This window comes from Leiobunum rupestre, chromosome 11, assembly GCF_980474605.1.
Source record: "Leiobunum rupestre chromosome 11, qqLeiRupe1.1.hap1, whole genome shotgun sequence".
NCBI lineage: Eukaryota > Metazoa > Arthropoda > Arachnida > Opiliones > Sclerosomatidae > Leiobunum > Leiobunum rupestre.
In genome coordinates this window covers 33,084,494-33,105,024 of record NC_143394.1, presented here as the reverse complement: position 1 = coordinate 33,105,024, position 20,531 = coordinate 33,084,494, and the positions used below count along the sequence as shown (strand labels likewise).

Below are 20,531 nucleotides of genomic sequence, written 5' to 3'. Positions count from 1 at the left end.
CGTACGCGTAGGTAGCGCGCGCACTCTAGCGGGACTAATTATTAATTCTTTCCGAGCCTGAGGTTTGTTTCGGAGAGAGGGTGCTTAAGTTTTGTAGATTCGTGATCTGGATAATTAAATTCGGACGCGTTTCTAATTGCGCTTGGGTTTGTGTCGGGGGATTTGCTGACCCGAGAAATTTATCACTCAAAATATATATATATTTTTTAAATTACTATTGTTTTTTATTATTATATAACCGAAAAAAGCTGATAATGTTAAGTAGCAGGCTTTGTCACAATAGCTTTATTTTGATTTTATCCTACTGACGTAAAATTTCACTTTTGTATACAGGGTGTTTCAAATGGTTTTGTGTTGGTAGCAGCCTACTTCCAGGGGCTAGTAGGCCACACTTTGAAGCTGTCTGGCGCTCTTTTAACTCAACGTAGGAAAATGAGAAAAAACAGGCATACTTCTCAACTCACCCCCTACAACTCCTTAAATGTTTTGCAGAAGTCAAGAAAATCTGGGACTGGAATATCTCGAGAGTAGTTATGTAATAAAAACTTAGTCCAATTTACTTAAACAAGCAAATGGATATAGAAAAATAAAATTAAAACTACCCAAAATATCTTTCTACAAATTTACTAAATAAACACTAAATTTAATTAGTTCTAGCTTTTGAAACTACCCAAAATAATCAATTTTACCTACATAAGCTAATGGATATCGAAAAATAAAATTAAAACTATCCAAAATGTCTTCCACCTACAGATTAACAAAATAAAAACTAAATTTAATTAGTTCTAACTACCGAAATAGGCAAAATTTCCCACTAAAAGAGTCATTCGTCACCAATGTTAATAATTTCTTACAGGAGAAGTAACTTAAGAGATCACTGTTAATGCTACTTACGTGATGTCACTGCTTAGTGATACCATCTGCAGTTGAGAAATATCAAACCTTCTTAAGACAAGTTTAAAAACCAAATTGGTTGGTAATTATAACGGTATAACTTCTTGGACTATAATATACAGAAAACAACATATTTTATGATCGTCTGAATAGGGCATTAGTGCCTTTAGATTAGTGTTTCTGTTTGTAAGTTACGTTAGCCTTAATTTCGAATACAAACCGTTGAATACATAATAAAATAAACTTGTTTTTTAGCCAAAACATCGTTAAGACAATATTTAATAAATTACTTTATACAGATACATTTTTTAGTAACTAAAATGTGTTAGTGACTACAAAAAATATAAGGGGTTAAAGATTAACTCCTAAGCGCAATGTTCTCTCTCTCTCGTTCTCTCCTCTTCAGACTTTCTTTACAATAATCTGTTTTTCAAATCAAAAATGCATTGGGCTAATATTTCGTAATATATATTCTAATTTTAAAATATTAACTTTAATAATCACTATATCGTTAAGGACGAGATCTTCCACTGGCTATATTGTTAATTAAATATAAGAATAAGATAAAATGAAGTTAGAAAAAAATGGTAAACAATAAAGTGAACAAATTCGCGAATTAAATGTAAATCTAATTAAAATGAAGATTTAGATAAAATGAAATTAGAAAAAAACGAAACAAATTTTCACGAGATATTTTTAAATCTAATAAAAATGAAGAAAAAAAGAAAATTAAATTCACGAGTAAATCCAATTAAAATTAAAAATTAAGATAAAATTAATTTATCAAAAATGTGATAAAATAAATTTGCTGGTTAATTGTAAATAGAAAATGAGGTAAACATTTTAAAAAATGGCAATGGAATGTAGACAATTCAAAATAAGGCAAAAAATAAGTTCAAAAATCCAAGAGAAATTTCCAATAGATGGCGTTATATTCAAGGGCTTGAAACATTTTAGTACGATCAATATTTCGATACTATAAAGATATAACGTTATTTAATCGCTGAAATGAAACTTAATTAGAAAAACAGTTGAATATAACGTCATTCGATTTTATACATCACTCAGTTACGTCCTCCTGAGATTCTTTTTCAAATATTTTACGACAAAAATTGACATTCACCAAAATAATAGCTGCCTTTTACGTAGGACTGACTTTCGAAAGTGGATGATAATAATTATCAAGAATTGGATTAAATTAACCTATTTATAACCTATATAAATTAAATGGAATTCAATTAAATACTATTGAAATCGGATTAAGTAATTAACTAAACATTCGCTCTTAATATTCCGACAAAGAATTTAAAAATAATTGTAAAATGCGGCTGAACGTATCCAATCTGATATTTTCACACTCCCATTTTGGCACTGCTGCATTTTGACTTGACAAATCTTTTGTAATAATATTTTGTAAATATATATATATATATATATTTTATATGTATATAATTTCTTCACAAACCACAGCTTCAGACATTATTTTATATAATTTTCATTTCGAATAGAGAATCAACGTGTTTTGTTTTACCTCTAAGGTATATATTTATTTTATTCGAATTTTTAAAATCTCGATTTGTTTTGTCTTCTTTCGCGCGACACTTTTTTGTTATTATTTATTTCTATACACAAGAACGATTCGAACAGTTTTGGACGTTTAGGTTTATTTTTAATAGTTTCTTGTTATAACGGTCTATAATAACGAGTACCGTTTAATAGTTAGTGTTAAAATACTGTGTTAGAAAACGTTTAGTTTTTTTTGACACCCTGATTCCACGTTAATTGTTGTAAATCGATTATCGGTTATTTATTTAAACGATCACCGGTATTTTTACCGATTATCAATGAATTCTTAATCGATTACGTAAGGTGTTTTTGATCGATTAAATCTCCGTATAATTTATCGCGTGTAAGTTTTGGCCGTTGCGTTGTGTGTTTTTAATTCGATTAGTGGCGCGATGTCATTACGTTATTCGACGTTAAATAAAACAGCAAGACGCTCGGATATTCGATTAAAAAAGGTTGTTCGGCTTTTCTCTTATTTGTTTCACTCTCTCACCCACTCTTCCATCTCTCTCTGGCGCTGCTTCTCGGACTTGATTATGGTTTTTTCCAATACCGAAAGAGTTATCGAAAATCATTACCGAAAATCTTCGGCGGAATCAAGCCGGCAGGAAAGAAGTCTTCGCTCTGTTTTTCTTTTATTTCTTTCTGGCGTGTTTCCGATCGTGAACAAAAAAGAGAGTCTGCGGGTACTTCCTCGTTAAACGGCCAGGTATCAGTGGCGCCAACCGAACGCGCGACTCAAGAAAGCACTGAGCAAAAGTAGAGACCAACTCGAGGCACGGACCAACTGCGACGAACTAGTCCCATCTCCTTCCGGCGACGCGTCTTGGGTCAATGGTAAAAGGTTCGACAAGGGGTCACCTCCGTTGTCCACTTTCTCCTCCTTCTCGAAACCGGCCGTCATCGAAACTACGCGAAAGAATGATTAATTCTAATTTATTCGTATTATTAAAAAGTACACTATTGTTTAATTCATTTTGATACTTATAATAAGCGTCGTTGGTTTCGCGTTAGCCTCGGTTTCCACTAGCGCGCGTAACGGCGCGTCATTCAACTTTGGGACGTTCAAACGTTTTGACGCGCGTAAAGAAAAATACATTATGACGCGCGCTAGTGATATTTGGGTACATTTGTTCGAATTTCATTCGTCCGAACGGTGGTACAAATATCCGAATGATCATTTGTCCGAACGCCGGAAAACAGGACCGTATGACCGAAAAATTTATCACAACTTTTGTTGGTGATTTAGTCGTTCAATTTATGTTAACTTTACTGGCGAATTTCATTTGTTCGAATAATCGTTTGTCCATTTTTACGAACATTAGGAATTGGTTTTTTTTTAAATATTGTTAATATAAGAAAATAGTAACAATAACGTGAACCTAACCTAACCTAACCTAAAATATCCACAACATTCAACGCAATTCCCACTTACTATATCGGCCAAAGGATTTTTTTTTAATTCTTGCCCTAAAAAAAATCCGGACCAAAAAAAAACGCAATAAGAAATACTAATTTAGCGACAGAATTCGGACAAGTGCTGCTACCGATTCGGACGAATGAAACAAACAAGTTTTCCAATTCGAACAATTGAAACATTTGTTATTTCGGCAGTTCGATTGAAATTCGAACAAATGTACCTACCCCGCTAGTGGAAACCAAGCTTAAGTCGAAAGTAAACTTAACTTAGCCACGGTCATACAGAGCCGTGCTGGAATGTTAGAGATCGGCGGAACAAATAAATTAACAGGCAAAATTTCGATTTATCATAAAAATTTTGGTTAACTGTTTATTTACGAATATTTTATATGAATAAACAACGATTTAACACGCAAATAATCGGTTTTTTTTTCTGATATTTTTTGGATAATTGTCGGTTATGAAAAAAATAATAATTGGATAATTTCTTATTCAAACGCCGATCTCTAGATTGGGTGCGTGTGATAAGTAAAAAAGGACTTTGTAAGCAAATCGAGGTAACCAGCGTAAAAAAGTAAACTTAAACAGTATATAAAGTCCCTGCTGCTTATTTTTGCGCTTGTTGCAGCCTACTTCCAGGGGCTAGTAGACCACACTTTGAAGCTCTCGGGCGCTCTTTTCACTTATCGTGGGAAAATGGGGAAAAAACAGGCATACTTCTCAACTCACCCCCTACAACTCCTTAAAATTTTGTGCATAACCTTTTGAAACATCCTGTATATCAAATACTTCTGCACATACGTAATATTTTTTCTTTGATTTAACACGTGTGATATGGTTACGTACGCTAAACAGATATGGAGTATTATTTTCTAATTTTCTACCTTCAGATACGAAACCCCAAAAAACCATATTTGGGAAAGCCCTATTCCCAAATACAGTCGTGCCTTGCATATTTTAATAAATAAATCAATCGAAACATCGATTACAATCGTAATATCGATTACAAGCGTAATAACACGGCTCATTTCTCCAAGATGGGTTTGATCGCGAAAATAACGTGACACCTTTTGTGTTATTTTTTTGGTTGATTGTTGGCGACTCCTCCAGGTTGAGGGATTTCCACAATTTAGTTTCGTCGGGTCGCACGAGTCTCGGAACACCCGGATGACGGCAAGGAAGAAAGGCCCGGGGTGAAAGTATATTGATAGATCCTTGAAAAGATTGATTGTTGTATCCGACGGGTGTTGGGTGGTTGGACGCAATACGAATAAGTAATCGGATACCAGAGACGCAAAAAATTCTAAGGGATTCCTTTTAGCGTCGGAGGACGCGTGTCCGTCCGAGACGTCGACCTTTTCTGAAAATGCCATTTTGTCGACCCTAGCAAGCGTTTTGAATTTGTCCACGCCTGACAGACCGTCCAGACGACGGGTTTTCTCCTCGCGCGACGCGGGGAATTTCATTACGGCGAAGGATGGCTTACCTCTCTTATTGTCATTTGGCTTTTCCTCTTGAATGACCTTGATATAGGCTGTCATCTCGACTTCAAAGATCTTATTGGGATCGTAGGGCATCTCCGAAGGGATCTCTCTCCTCCGTCTCTTGCCGTAGCCCAATTGCCCGTTGCCGCAGGGAATCTGTTTTGCCAAGAAAGGTTTTGGGTGAGAACCAGCGGTTTATACACATTTCTCTCATCGATTTGTTCGCTCTCTCTCTCTCTCTCTCTCTCTCTCTCTCTCTCTCTCTCTCTCTCTCTCTCTCTCTCTCTCTCCCTCTCTATCTCTATATCTCTCTCTCTCTATATCTCTATCTCTCTCTCTCTCTATCTCTCTCTCTCTCTCTATCCCTCTCTCTCTCTCTATCTCTCTCTATCTCTATATCTCTCTCTCTCTCTATCCCTCTCTCTCTCTCTCTCCCTCTCTATCTCTATCTCTCTCTCTAATCTCTCTCTCTCTCTCTATCTCTCTCTCTAATCTCTCTCTCTCTCTATCTCTCTCTCTCTCTCTATCTCTCTCTCTCTCTCTCTCTCTCTCTCTCTCTCGGAGAACAGAGATAGTTCCCGTACCTTTCAACCTTTTACTCACGCCTTACTTCCCATCCCCATCTTTCTCTCTCTCTCGCTCTTAAAACGAGTAAATAGAGACAAATTCAATTAATAGCGGTTTATATTCCGTACGCGATATTATTCTTCCAATCTGTCCCCGATAATTCCAATGCCTATACAGAGACGCTTAAATTGTTTACACCCACTCTCTCCTGGCGCCTTCAATTTTGTTGGGATTCCATCCAACCCAACTCCGGACGCGAATGGAAAACAGAGACCCGTATCGGCGATAATCCGAGACCGAAATTGAGTTTGCCGAATTTTGTAATTGAAGTTTTGGGTTTTAACCGAAGTTTCGGATTTAATTAGGGAATTTTATCAACTAAAGCAACTTCTACCTCTTTGGGTCTCCGTGGAGTATTTACGCAAACATTTTGGGGGTTTATTAATATCGATTGCGGGTTTAAAGGTCACCTGACGTTACTAGGTTCACGTCGGGACATCAGTAATAGTTTTTGTTCAAATCTCAGTGGGTTTAAAGAGACGCGAAAAGCTGTGCTGAAGCTGGTTTCGTTAGTCGTGAGGAAAAGCACGTTTAATTAGGGATAACAATAGCCTATATTATCAGGGGTTTTTTTTATTTTTTTATTTTTTTTTGCAATTTTTAAGCCTACCTGTCAAACAGGTAAGCATTTATTTTAAATTGAAAAACATATGCATTTCAAAATTAAAAACAAATTAACTAAAACCTAGGTCAACATATTTTTTTCAATACATATACGAAAGTTACAAAATTGTTGGCAGGGTTTTTTACTAGTTTAAAATGAAAAGTTTAAAAAAACGATGCCATTTTCTTCTTTAAAAATCTTGCTATCAGGGTTATTATATTTTAGGAGGTTAGATTACGAGAGTTTCTGGTCACAAGTCAAGACTGCCTCTTTTATCGTTAGTGGATGCGAAAGCCATCTAGATATCCGATTTATTATTGAAAAATTAAAATAAATTTTTGAAAAGTAAATAAATAAGTAAATAAGAGAGCCTTTTTAACGAGCTTTCACATATCCGAAATGGAGGGCGCTGTCGGTCAATCAACCAAAAACGGGAGAAAAGAGATTTTGACGGGCCTTTCAATTACGAAGAAAGTCGCGCTCTAGCCTTCTAAAATAAAATATATCATTTTAGGCGTTTAACACTTTGAAGTATCCTAAAACATTTTGAGTATGATTAGGTTTCTTGGCTAATTATTTTATTCAAAAAGGTAAATCTCTAATAACCGTATTTTATTTTCTTCCTGTCGATAATATCAGCTTGATTTCAACTAGGCCGATCCCTTTATTAAATAACGTGTTTAAAACAAAAACGAAAATAAAAATAGAGAAGTGGAAAATAATTTGAAAATACGTGTCACTCGCTGCAGTTGGTTTTGTCATTTCAATCCGAGCCGTACGGAGTCGAAAACGTTCAAATCGGTGCCTTCCAAACGTTCGAAATACCCGGCTTTCAAGCGTGTGTAAAAGCAACGGGCGCAACATTTATTCCGGGTGCTAGCTTATTTTGGAAGATTACCCCCGACCCCCATCCTATTTATACTCCACGCGTTGCGTCTCTGAAGCGCGCCTTTAGCTCATTGATGCATAAATTCCGATCAATAGCGAAATAAAGGAAGGACTGATGGGGGTTGGGTGGGCGCCCAGGATAAAAGGGGTTGGGTGGGCGCGCGGGACGGCTAGGCTGGGTGAGGTGGGGAGGGTAAGTAGCGCGTGTTCCTTACCCCTTTGCACTGCTGCAAGCAAATGTTGACTGTTCCGCTGAAGAGGACGTAGTTAGACTCTGGGAATTTAAAAGCCCTGAACTTCGCCGACAGTCTGTCGCCGTTTTCTTGAGACTCGAAATTTCCGAAGATATAAGGATCGATTGAGCATCTGTTAATATCAAAAGAAGACAGTCCTTTTATTTTATAAGACGAAAAAGGAGCGCCAAGAAATAAAATACTTCCCCATATTTATTGGCTTGTCGAGAGACCTACCAACCTTTGACGATAAATTATGTTTTGATTCCTCTATTTGTTTCCCATTCATTTCTCGATTTAAATTCGTAATAGGCCAATTAGGATGCCAATAGGAAGTATGTACGGATATCCGTAGCTTATTTATGTGGGAAATATTGTCTGTATTTATGTATTACGAGTATTGAAATGTCAAGAAATGTACACGAATTGATAAGGCTTTAAAATGTATCCGAAGGGTCTAAAGTCAAGGGACTTCCGGTGAATATATATTTAAACGCGCGACGCTTGAGTAATAACGTTGTAGGGAGTTAATAGGCCTAAACTTAATAGCCTAGTTGCTACACATCTTCTATATTTTCGATGATATAACGGTTTTGGTGTTTTGGATGCGTTTTAAGGGTAAATGAACCGTACAGATTCTTTAAAGTCAAAATAATACGCTCAAGGTTTAACAGCTCAATTTGTACAAACATACGAATAGTTAAAGATTTCACGAGGGATTATCTCAATTCGGTCTTCTACAGTGAAAATATATCTTATTTTACTATAGGGTAATAATCAGTTAGGCCAGTACGGGATTTACTGAAGATTTTGGTGGGGGTCTATGTAAGGAAAGCATAAATTAATTAATTAACGAGATTTACAACCAAACTGATTTTCATAGTTATTGCGCAATCAAGATGTTTTCTCGGCACACAGCCCTCTAGTGTCTAAAATACGCGAGACTTCCGCTAAGCCGAAATATCTGGTTTCCGATAGATAGGCGGAATATTAGGCTAAAATGATAAAAATTGAAAATGTTTTTCTCGGCGCCACGAGCTCATGTTTTTTTTTATCACGCCTGATTCGCACGCGGGCTTCAAAACAAAGCCAAAGCCCATCGCGACTCCAGAACGTGCTCTCCGATATTAGGCTGAAAGTTTTATCAAAAAGTAGTCATCCAAAACGGAAAGTCGCGAGTCCAAGTCACAGCTTGAAGAGAGTATCAGTGCCGAAAAAAGGTTCGGTTAGAAAATTAGCAATAAAGCAATAGGAAGTGGCATTCTTATTTTTATTATGTTACATATGCTAATACCTTAGGCCCAAGTCATATAGCGACTTATAATGGCTTTATAAATTTTGTTGAGGTTAACGGTAATAGTGAGTGTAGGGAGCTGTTGGCTCACCTACGCATTGAAACCCGGCCACATGAATTAATGGCTTCAAAAGTCGCTTGATGACTTAGGCCTAAGGTGGTGCCTTGGGTATTAGCCTAGCTGATTATTATTATTATTATATCGTATTGGAGGGTGGTGGCAAAGGCTTCATACCACGCGAGCCAACAGTTCCCTATACTCACTTTTACCTTTAACCTCAACAAGTTTTAATGGAAAGATAAAAACAAAGAACTAGGGGTGGAAACCCCTTTAACCAGTGGGTAGATAGCAAACTCAACGCGGAAGCCAGGGCCGCGAGCGTGGATCGAACCGGCTAAGCACTCCGCCAGCCCACCATGACGACTTTGGTAAAAGTATAAAATAAAGAAACAAATTGAATCGAACTATCGGCCTCTTAGAGACCAACAAATACGTTCAGCCTCGGCTCGACCTCTTCGAAGTTTGGCAAAGTCCAAAAGAGTGGGAACATTGTTTTTCGTTCAATATGCCGATAATTTATTCAAGCGGAGGGGGCAGGAAGGATGATAGGCGATACCCCGCCGTCGCTTATATCTCGCATAATGACTTAGTGGTGGATGCTGAATGCGGGGAATGCGGGGGAGAAACCAATAGTTTGGATGGTGCTCTTTATTCGCGCGCAGATGTCTTAGCGGTGTTTATAAAAGAATAAATTAATTGGGCCTTCACCTCATCAAGGTTTTTCTATTTATAACTCGCGAGAAACTTGAAACTTTCCGATTCTATCGATAAAGGCAGTATGGCTAGGAAGGTTTACGTGCTAGTTTTGTATGGTTCTTTCGACTATTTTCGTTCGTTTTCCATTGAACATACAGTAGATTAATACCAAATCTTGCTTTAACGAGACTTTAAAATGTTTCTTTATGATAATAATCAGCTAGGATTTTACTCAAAGCATCACCATAGGCCCAATAATGCCATTATTGTATCGGCTGCCCCATGCCACAAACCTAGTAAAAGCCTTTTATTTTATTTGTGATTAATATTAGTTCTTATGGTAATGTAAGTAGTTTTTACTGGTAAATATCATCCAGGGTTGAATTTTTTCTAGTTAGTGTACAATTTGCGTATATAATGAAATTCACTATTAGCTCAAAATTTTAAAAATTGGCGTTTACTAGGTTTTTGCCTTTGGTGTTTCAAAAGGTTACGCAAAAATTTGAAGGAGTTGAAGGGGGTGAGTTAAGAGGTATGCCTGAAGAACTCGGGGAAAATCCCTTAACCCATGGCGGGAGAATAGGCCAGCTCAACGCGGAATTAGTTGGTAATAGGCCTAAAGTACCCTGAGGTAATAAATTGGACGAGTTGCTATTCCTCTGGTATATTTTCTATGACTTTCTTTCCAAGAGTTATATTTCTTATACATTTTGTATATTTTTAAAATATATTAACGTCGCGAGTGACTTGTTACGCCTGCCTTATATAACCTCGCAAATACTCTTTAACCTGACTCAATCCGCGGGCTTAGCGGGCTATAAAAAACACTCCATTGTGTCACATTTTTAACGGTGAAATAATAAGCCTTGTCTATAAGAAATGAGGAGAAATGTAAATGAGAGTAGCGAAAAATCAGGGTGGAGATCGGGTGCACTAAACTGGTTTAAAATTGCCAGCGGGGAGAAAAATCCGTTATACTTAGAGGCGCCACGCACACGCCACTTGGCATAATTGGTATAACGGAGAGGCGATGTTTAAATCTTCGTCGTTGAGTTAGCACGGTCTCCGCCATTAGCGGCGCTCCCAGGTGATGCCGAATGCCCTTGACAATTTTTGGGCGGCGGCAGATCTGGGACGAGTCTGATTATTAATGGGTGTACATAGATTAAGCCCACCGCTCGCCTAATTACTCCCTCGAGTTATTAAATTGTTGAAGGTCTTTTTCAGCGGGCCGAAGAAATTAAAACTCCGCCTTTCCCAAGATTCCTCCTAAGGCGCGCCTAAAAACCCTCGCAGCTCATTTTTCTTATTCTAAAAATAAAAGAAACCGAGACGAAAGGTTTTTAGCTAAGCCTTGGTTTGCGTTTCATTCTCTGAAATTCTAGCTTCACGATCTCCCGAAATGTTTTCTTGGATAGAAGCGTTTTATTTGGATCAGGGTCGTTGCAACCTTTCGGTGATTTGGAAACTAGACTTGGATTTTTTAAAAAGGGGTTTTGTAAGTTCACTGTTTAATTGCGTTGGGGCGAGGAAATTTCGAGTTCCAATAAAATCTTTTATTGCTTTGAATTGGATATACTCAATTTGACTATTTATCGCTTTTTATTAACAAATAATAACTGTTTTGTCTGCCCCAACCGGTTGCTATGCCCGTGCTAAAAAGAAGTCGAAAACTATAAGCTGTTCGATGCTACACGGCTACCAACCTTTTACATTCCCTCCGATATAGACCGTTAACTGCTCTTAGGTTGCTCTCATTGTTCCCGGAGTACTCCAAAAGTCAATACGTGTCCCATTGGTTTATTGGAATTATTGCCATGAAAAAATTATATAACTTAGCTATTCCTTTATTTAAAATTTTAATCTAATATTACTCCGAAATACTGTCAAAAACATTCTGGAATTGCTCTAGCAATATTTGAAACATCCCGCGTAAAATTTACTTGATACGAGTGGGAGTTGAGAGCAGTTTAAGAGCAGCCCAAAGAAAAGGCCATAAATTGTACGCAAAAACGAAAGCAGACGAACTTTCGCTACAAAAAACGCTAGGATGCGTTTAGAATATCCGATTTCCATATTCTTGATATCAGAGTACAATGTTGTTATAAGTAAATCCTCTACAAACGTTTTAATAAAATTAATCGAACATAAAATCTCGACTGAAAGCAATAAGTTCGCCGTAAAAGTTTCGGGCCGTATTTGATTTTGGCGAGTGGGACAGACCGCCGCGTAACTTTTTTACGTTAATATTTCTCCAAATATCAGTCGCTAGACTGGGGAAAATGTTCACTATATACGCGGTACGCCAGCCCCGGCTGTCGAAAAGGTGCCCGGGTAAGGGGGCTTAAAAAGCAATTTTCTCGGTTGCCTGTCGCTCCCATTTTGTATTTATCCATCGCCGAGAGATATGAAAGGAAGAAACGAAGAAGCGTCGATCCTAATACCGGGACAACACCGCCAAAACTACCACCGTATAGACTGCAGTGCCACAATGACGATTTCCTTTTGCATATAGAAAAAGAGACGAAGCCCCATCAGCGCGAGAGAGCGTAACTTTGTGGCGAAGGGTAGGCCTTGGCCGGAGCACGCGTGCAAAATCCGCCGGATTCTCTCCGCGTTCGAAAAGCGACGCGGGGATTATTTAATAGAAAGCGCACATAATAAAACGCTGACTGCGCCTGTTATCCTCCGAGGCTTAGCGCGCGGATTTCATTTTCTATTACAAGGGGAGCCTCTCCGCTCGCCTAATCTTTAATATGTTGGAACTGGGCCATTCCAAACGCGGTTCGTGTCTGAAAATTCCGAAAGGTTTCTCTATACTCTCTGTTAGGCGAGTTCGTTGCCGTGAAATAGCTTCTTCCTATGATAAATGGCCGTAGAAAGTAGAGTTACTGTCTCGTAGGTTTGCCGCCGCTACCTCCCACGCGCTCGTATTGAAGAAAGCTTTTTCTACCTCTTATGTCACGCCCGTGACATTTTTCATCTCCCCACCTTTCCCCTCACCTTCGCTATCCCGTACATTCGCTATAGTTTGGTTCTAGCTGTGTGTTTACGAAATTGCGAGGGGTTTTTTTGGAGGGGGGTAAAGTTTAAATATATGGAAATTGTATTTTTCGTGTAGCTGCCACGCGTAGCGACAAGGCCGTATTGGATATCGGGGATGAGAGCGCCAAAACGAGGCTAAGTCGCAGGCTGCCAGTCCGGATATGGGTGTTGGAATATGCCGGATTTATGAGAAATAATGAGGGTTTGATTTTGATTTTCTCGCATAGACCAAACAAGTGTTCGTGCCCAAAAATTAATCTTTATTTTCCCTACAGGAGTAGGTTATATCTGTGGAATGTCACTATAAACTATTTTTTTTAAATACCGGCTAATTTGTTTTTGGTATCTAGCTTAACATGTTTGATAATTTTTAGATTTGTAGCTTAAAATGTCTGATACTTTTAGGTTTGTAACTTAAAATGTTTGATGATAATTTTTAGGTTTGTAGCTTAAAATTATTCCTTTTTAGGTTTGTAGCTTAAACGATAACAATTTTTAGGTTTGTAGCTTAAAATGCCTGATAAGTTTTAGGTTAGTAGCTTAAAATGCCTGATAAGTTTTAGGTTAGTAGCTTAAAATGTCTGATAATTTTGAGGTTTGTAGCTTAAATGTCTGATAGTTTTTAGGTTTGTAGCTTAAATGTCTGATAGTTTTTAGGTTTGTAGCTTAAATGTCTGATAGTTTTTAGGTTTGTAGCTTAAAATGCCCGATGATATGTTTTAGGTTTGTAGCTTAAAATGCCCGATGATAAGTTTTAGGTTTGTAGCTTAAAATGCCCGATGATAAGTTTTAGGTTTGTAGCTTTAAATGCCCGATGATAAGTTTTAGCTTTGTAGCTTAAAATGCCTGATGATACTTTTTAGGTTTGTAACTTAAAATGTCTTAGTAATTCGATCTATATCGTAAAATGTTTTTTTGTAATTTCATTTGACAACGCAAAATGTTGATACTTTTTTAGTTCGTAACTTAAAATATCCAGATAATTTGTAACTTTAATTTGTAAATAAAATATTTAAGAAATTGTGATTTATACCATAAAATACGTGGGAAATTTTCGATTTGAATCGTAAAAATATTTGGTAATTAAAATGTTTAGGAGTATGAAAATGAACTTACCCATTCATGACGATAGTTTCCTCGTGGTTGGGCGAATTATCCGTCACTTTCATATAACTGGTTAACAGACCGTAAGTAGCTGCGTCAAAAGTAATATGAAACAATAATTAACATAATTTTTTCAATTAACCAGTACACTATAGCCCCTAATAAGCTTACGCGAACACGAAAACGTAAACGCCAAATTTTGAAAATTAAAGTTCCAATGGATATAGGAGCTCTTCACCTATAATCTCACGCTTTAAAAGGATTACACTTTGTCACACGTCAGGGCGTGTTAGTCGACGCTGTCCTTTCTTATTTCCGCTAAAGAGGCCAAAGATTCGAGAAAAACATATATCATTTAAACTTAAACTCTTCACAAAGAGTTTTTCTCGGATGAAAACGGACGTGGAAAAAAGATGGGAAAATCGGGAAGAAAAAGGTTTAAACTGGAGGTCTCTATATATCCTTTAGGCATTTCCATCAATAAGTCTCCGGGATATGGCAGAGCCAGGGGATAGTGCCCACCGTGCGCTGTAAGCTTTTTGGCGAACCCAATGTTTGAAGCCTCAAACTGGCTCTGACAGAAAGTGATTAATTGCTTTCGATTAGATTTCTAGGACCCAAAGTTTTACGTTGCACGCCAGAGAATATATTCTTTTTTCTTCCCAAAAAAACTTTTTTTTTAACTATTCTCTTTCCTTTTGCACTAGCTTACTCTGCCGTCTCCAAAAAGTTTTATGCCAAAAACACTCGTCTATAGTAACTTTAGACTTACAGTTCTAAATTTTTATTCTTCCACTGGTTATATATATATATATATATATATATATATATATATATATATATATATATATATATATATATATATATATATATATATATATATACTTTTTTAAATAGCAGCGAAAACAAAGTGACATATAGTGACTGCGTGCACTTGGCATAAAAACATTACGTCAATAATGTCGCGTCCGTTAAATCTGACGGACATTTTTCAGAGTCCGAACGCTAGGGGGCGTGCCCGAAAGTCAATATTGAGTCATTGTGCAAAAAATCAGTCGCGAACTTCCAAATTTTCACTATTCGCGACCGAAACGAGTCTAGGTGGCGCCACGGCGCTAGCTTCTACGAGGTTGCGCCTTAGATCTAGCGTCGGCTACAGACAATTTAAAAAGTTATAAGAACGTGTTTTCTCAAATAAACCAAGGTTCCTATATGCTATAAGCTTATCAAAATATAAGCAAACTAGACTTGTTTATTTTCCGGAAAAATTTCTAGAAAATTTTCCGAAAATCGGAAAAATAAAAAATTGAAACATAAATTACTTTTTAAGGGTTTTTAATGTTTTTATCTTTTTATCGATATAAAATGTCTAATAACAGTAAACGTACTACAAAACATTAATAGTGTTACATTGTTAATCAATTTAGAGCTAGTCTAGAGGTTTAGTTTTACTTTTATATTCGAAAAAATTGGGTGAAAATGCAAATATTATATTAAAATGTAAGCAGGCCGTACACAGCCGCCGAAAGTCGGGGGCGCTCAAATTCTTTTTGGGGGTGCCAATACCTTGAGTAATTTTTATCTCCCCACCTATGAAATTAGTAAATATACTAATCCGGTTGTAGCCCTAAAATATCCGTCAAAACATTTTTGATAAGCTGGTTCAATATTTCTACAATTGAAAAGTTTTTCTGGTGCAGTGAGACTCGCGAAAGCAATTTTCAAAAACTTTAGTAAAATGGTTTCAAATATTTATTGATACTAGCTCTCTAGTAAAAATAATTTTCCTTTTTGATTAATATACAAATATTTTAGATCATATCTTTCGGTAATTGAGCAATCGATTTTTTTGGGTCAGTTGGATTGGGGATGCTCAAGTACTCATTTGGGGGCGCTGAGCATCCCCTGGCGCCCCCCCCCCGTGTACGGGCCTGAATGTAAGTATCATTATTTATAAAGTCAAATTTACGAATAAGGTGAAAAAAAAAACTAATAGCGTCTGCTTTAGCCGCTACCTATCTACCTTTCAATGGCGAACCAAAGGGGGCGTAGCGATAGTTTTCGGTCGCGAATAGTTTATTTATTTTTATATTTTTATATTATCAGACGTCTATAAAATCCCTTACGAGAGATGTGTCCATTTAGGGCGTAAATATAACCATGTATCTTTGCCGGCTCGGGCTACTTTTCAGTAGCCTAACCGCATCACGGTTGAAAAATTTCCATGTGTGTATTACTCCGCCTATTTTTTTTAAATATAATAATTACGCAGTGTAGAAAATAAAAAAAAATTAAAATATCTTCTGCTTCACCATGGTCCACGCGAAAGCTTGCGAAAACCGCCGCTTGAGGGAAATAGGAATAACGCCCATTAAACGACTAATATTAGCGGTATACAAAGACGAACACTTCCCTCTTAAGTGAGTAGTCATATACTTCGGATACTAGTGAAGGATAAAATGAATCGTAGGCGCGAAATAAAACGGGCCCCTTTGGCGAACTCTTTGTTTTCCGGGCCAGGGTTTTTGCATCTTTAATCGCGAGAAAGCAAATACGTGTGCAAAACCAGAGACAAGTAGCTCCTACTGGCGAGCAAATATATATTGGGCAGCAAAGAAACGGGTATCTCCGAGAAAATCCTTTGATTTATAGCATTCTTTCAGCATACCACTTTCACCTTTTATGGGCGCCGATACTGACGGGGCAGGCGACGGGAGGGGATACCTAAAAATCAATTTACAACAGGAGAAGACGGCCGCTGGGAGGCGCCACTGGCAAAGATATAAAGTCCCCCCTCGTCCTCTCAAACGTTCTGCCGGGACCGGTCATAATTCAACTCCTGGGAACGAACCGTGAACGCGCAACCTGAGATAACCTCTCTCAGACTCTCCCACTCCCGGGGTCCCGATCGCAAAAATGCTCTTTCGAAATTTTACAATGTAACTTTTCGTTGCAGCTACGCGTTATTTTGAACGGGTGACGGCTGGGCTGATAAGACAGTTTACCTGGGATAATTTGGAATTCTTATTAAGAGTAGGAACTCTATATTTTGAATTTTATTAAATACACAGGGTGTATGAAAAGGTTATGTAAAACGTTTACGGAGTTGTAGGGGGTGAGTTGAGAAGTATGCCTGTTTTTCCCTATTTTCCTACGAAGAGTTAAAAGAGCGCCAGAGAGCTTGAAAGCGTGGCCTACTAGCCCCAGGAAGTAGGCTGCAACAAGCGCGAAACCAATCAGCAGGGAAATGCGAACATTAAGGTTTGGGTTCATGTGATAGGTAAAATAGGATTGGTAAACAAATCGAGGTAATCAACGTAAAAAGGTAAACTTAAACAGTATTTTAAGTCGTGAGGGACCGCGATTTATCGCAAATTCATCGTAGCCCTGAAATCGCATTTCCCTGCTGCTTGATTTTGCTCTTGTTGCAGCCTACTTCCAGGGCGCTCTTTTAACTCATCGTAGGAAAATGAAAAAAAAAAACACGCATACTTCTCAACTCAACCCCTGCAATTCCTTCAAAATTTTGCATAACCTTGTGAAATACCCTGTATATACATAAAGTGCAGACAATTTTTTTCGATTGGCCTCATTCCAAATAAATGACTCTAGGTGAATCTACGTATAGCCCCTTGCCAACTTGTTTGCAGCGCCATGAAAGTAACATAGTATCAGAAAAATATGTTAAACGTAATTTAAAAAGTGCTTTTATGTAATACGGAACTGAGTTTATTTATTCGAATTGAGCAGGTACACTAGATTCGCTAAAGAATGTACCCCAACCCGTAAATTTCTACACTGACAAGGAGACTACCCGTGGTGGTTATCACCGATTTTGTTGAAAAACGGGGGTTAGGCAAACCTTATGTTAGTATGAAAATTCCCATGGGAAAAGTTGCAATGTTTTTGACTTCTCAAAACGAAAAAATCTCCATTTAAAAAAGCGAGGGATTTTCTCGGTTTCACACTTACTCAATTTTCGTTCAACTTTATAACGTTTACCCTATTTTCTGCAGTTTATCCAATATCATCAAAAAATCACATTTAACTAAATTTTTAACGAATTTTATTAGGTTTATCCAATTTTGGTCTTTTTACTCAATTTGGATATTTTTACCCAAATTTGTTTTTATTTTAACCCAAATTTAGTCGATTTCAAACAATTTTATTTGACTTTACCCAATTTAAACTTAAATTATCTCAATATTACTTTATTCATGTAATTTATAGAAATTTTACCAAAATTTACCCAAATTTGGTTAAAATTTACCCAAAATTTATAAATTATACCAAAAATAAGGCAAATTTATCACTTTGGGTAAATTTTGAAAATTTTAAATTGAAACCGAGAAATTTCCGTGCTTTTTTAAATGGAGATTTTTTTGTTTTGAGAGGTCCAAAACATTTTCGGTTTCATACTACCATAAGATCTATCTAATCCCTGAGTTTCAACAAAATCGGTGATAACCACCACGGGTAGTCTCCTTGTGAGTTTGTGTCCCGTTATTGGTTATCTCCGTCTATTTCCATGGTAACGCTGGACATCCCGAAAGTGGAGTTCAGGGACGGTATACCGGGATTTCTTGGTAAGGTATGCCAAGTACGCGGTGACCCCTAATTTTATTTTTCGTTGCCCTTTTAATTTACCAAAGCTAGCAAAATTTGGTGTTTCAACCTCAAAATTTCAATTTCTACGCTAATTGTAATAAATTTTAAAATAATTTTAAGAAATTTAAAAGCAATCACCCAAAGATTTTCAATAATTTTAAATTTTTGGGTTCTCTTACATATGAAAGATTGAAAGTGTCAAGGTAGGAATATCTGTTCATAACCATGGTGATGGTGTTGTGAAGTTGGGAAAATAACCTATTCCACTAACGAGGAAAAGTTGCAATGGGCATTAGTTTTGCCATGGCAACCGAAAATGTTTCTGACAACGCAGTATGTATATTTTCCCATTGAAAATAACATGGGAATCTGAGCACTTCTAAGGGTCCCCTGTGAAAAATTTCAAAAAAATTGAAAATTTAAAAACCCAAAGTAAAAATAGATCAAAATTGACAAATGAAATAAATTTTATGATATTTTGATAAATTTTGGTCAATTTGGTCAAAATATGCAAAAATTGATCAGAATCGGTAAAATTGGAGAAAAGCGAAATGTGAAGATAAAAAAGTTGAATTTGCCAACTAATCGCCGAATCGACGATAATAAATGAATTTTATCGAAATTAATAAAATGGAATTAAGTTGTTTGAATTTGATCAAAATAAACAATTTTAATTAGAATTATTATCCTTATTTTTTACAGGGGGATCCTTAGAAGTGCTCAGATTCACATGTTATTTTCAATGGGAAAATATACATACTGCGTTGTCAAAAACATTTTCGGTTGCATGGCAAAACTAATGCCCATTGCAACTTTTCCCTTGGTGAAATTTCATATTACCATAAGTTCTACACACCCACTTACAAGGAGACGATCCGAGGTGGTAGACCTTCATGTTACTTGAAAAAGCCTTAAGGGAAATGTCTCCATAGGCAACCGTTTGGCCATGGCAACCAAAAATGTTTTTGACAACACCAAATGGAAATTTTCCCATTGAATATAACATGGGAATCTGAACAATTTTAAGGGTACCCCCCGGTAAAAAATGTAATTTTTTTTAAAATGGTAAAAATCGAAAATATAAATAAAAAAATAATGAAAAAGCTCGAAATTGATTAAAATATTTACAGGGGGTACCCTTAAAATTGGTTAGATTCCCATGTTATTTTCTATGGGAAAATTTCCATTTTGTGTTGTCAAAAACATTTTTGGTTGCTATGGCAAAACGGTTGCTTATGGAGACATTTCCCTTTAGGGTTTTTTAAGTTACACGGTGGTCTACCAAACCCCAGAGTTTGAACAAAATCGGTGAGTTACACCTCGGGTAGTCTCGTAAGTGGAATTTGAAATCACGTCGAGGTACATCTTTCAGCGAAGCTTGTTAAATAATCCATGGATAAACAGGAATTACTAAATAAGTAATTTCTCAAATAAGTTTCAGTTTGTTGAAATATTTGATATCGTGGAATTTAAGAATTGTAATATTTTTTTAATAGTTAAATAGTTGAAGAAATTATAAACTTCAAAATTTATGGCGTATCAACAAGTTTGACATTACTGTCACCAGGTTTAACAAAAGCTAGGAGTGGTTGCGTCTAGTTACGTGAATAAACGTAGCTCGTGTTAACAGATGATTTCTCTATTTAGTTACTAATCCCTTTAAACACTTTATGAGATCAGAAGACCTTCCATGGTTGAAAGGTTATCTCGCCGCGCAGTTATAAATACCACTTTTAACTAAACCAAGCTTTTTGTACTTCCTGTACAAAAATCGCATGTATCTTTGCCCAAATAAGCGAGTTTCAATAATATCCGCGCGCGCAGTTAGTCGAAAAGCAGACGATGATGGTACTTTGACGTAGGGTCGGCTGATTTAAATCAAGTTAATTTTTTTTAAATAATTGATTTAAATCACACAATGTATTTCAATGGAGGACCAAAAAATGGCAAAAAATAGGTTCTTAAAAAATAAAATACACAGAAAATCTGTGCAAACTAAAATATTGAA

At 36.7% G+C, this 20,531-nt stretch overlaps 1 protein-coding gene across 1 annotated transcript in view; it reads right to left on the bottom strand.

Moving 5' to 3' along the window:
• Positions 1-1,155: 1,155 nt before the first annotated feature.
• LOC149922310 (uncharacterized) overlaps positions 1,156-20,531 on the bottom strand; it is a 123,774-nt gene continuing 104,398 nt past the window's right edge. Inside the window, exons 6-9 of the mRNA XM_090163631.1 lie at positions 13,928-14,006; positions 7,698-7,848; positions 5,366-5,519; positions 1,156-3,369 (exon numbers count right to left, since the gene is read on the bottom strand). Of these exons, the coding sequence (XP_090019757.1) occupies positions 3,173-3,369; positions 5,366-5,519; positions 7,698-7,848; positions 13,928-14,006 (581 nt within the window). The 3' untranslated portion in view covers positions 1,156-3,172. The remainder of the gene's footprint in view (positions 3,370-5,365; positions 5,520-7,697; positions 7,849-13,927; positions 14,007-20,531) is intronic.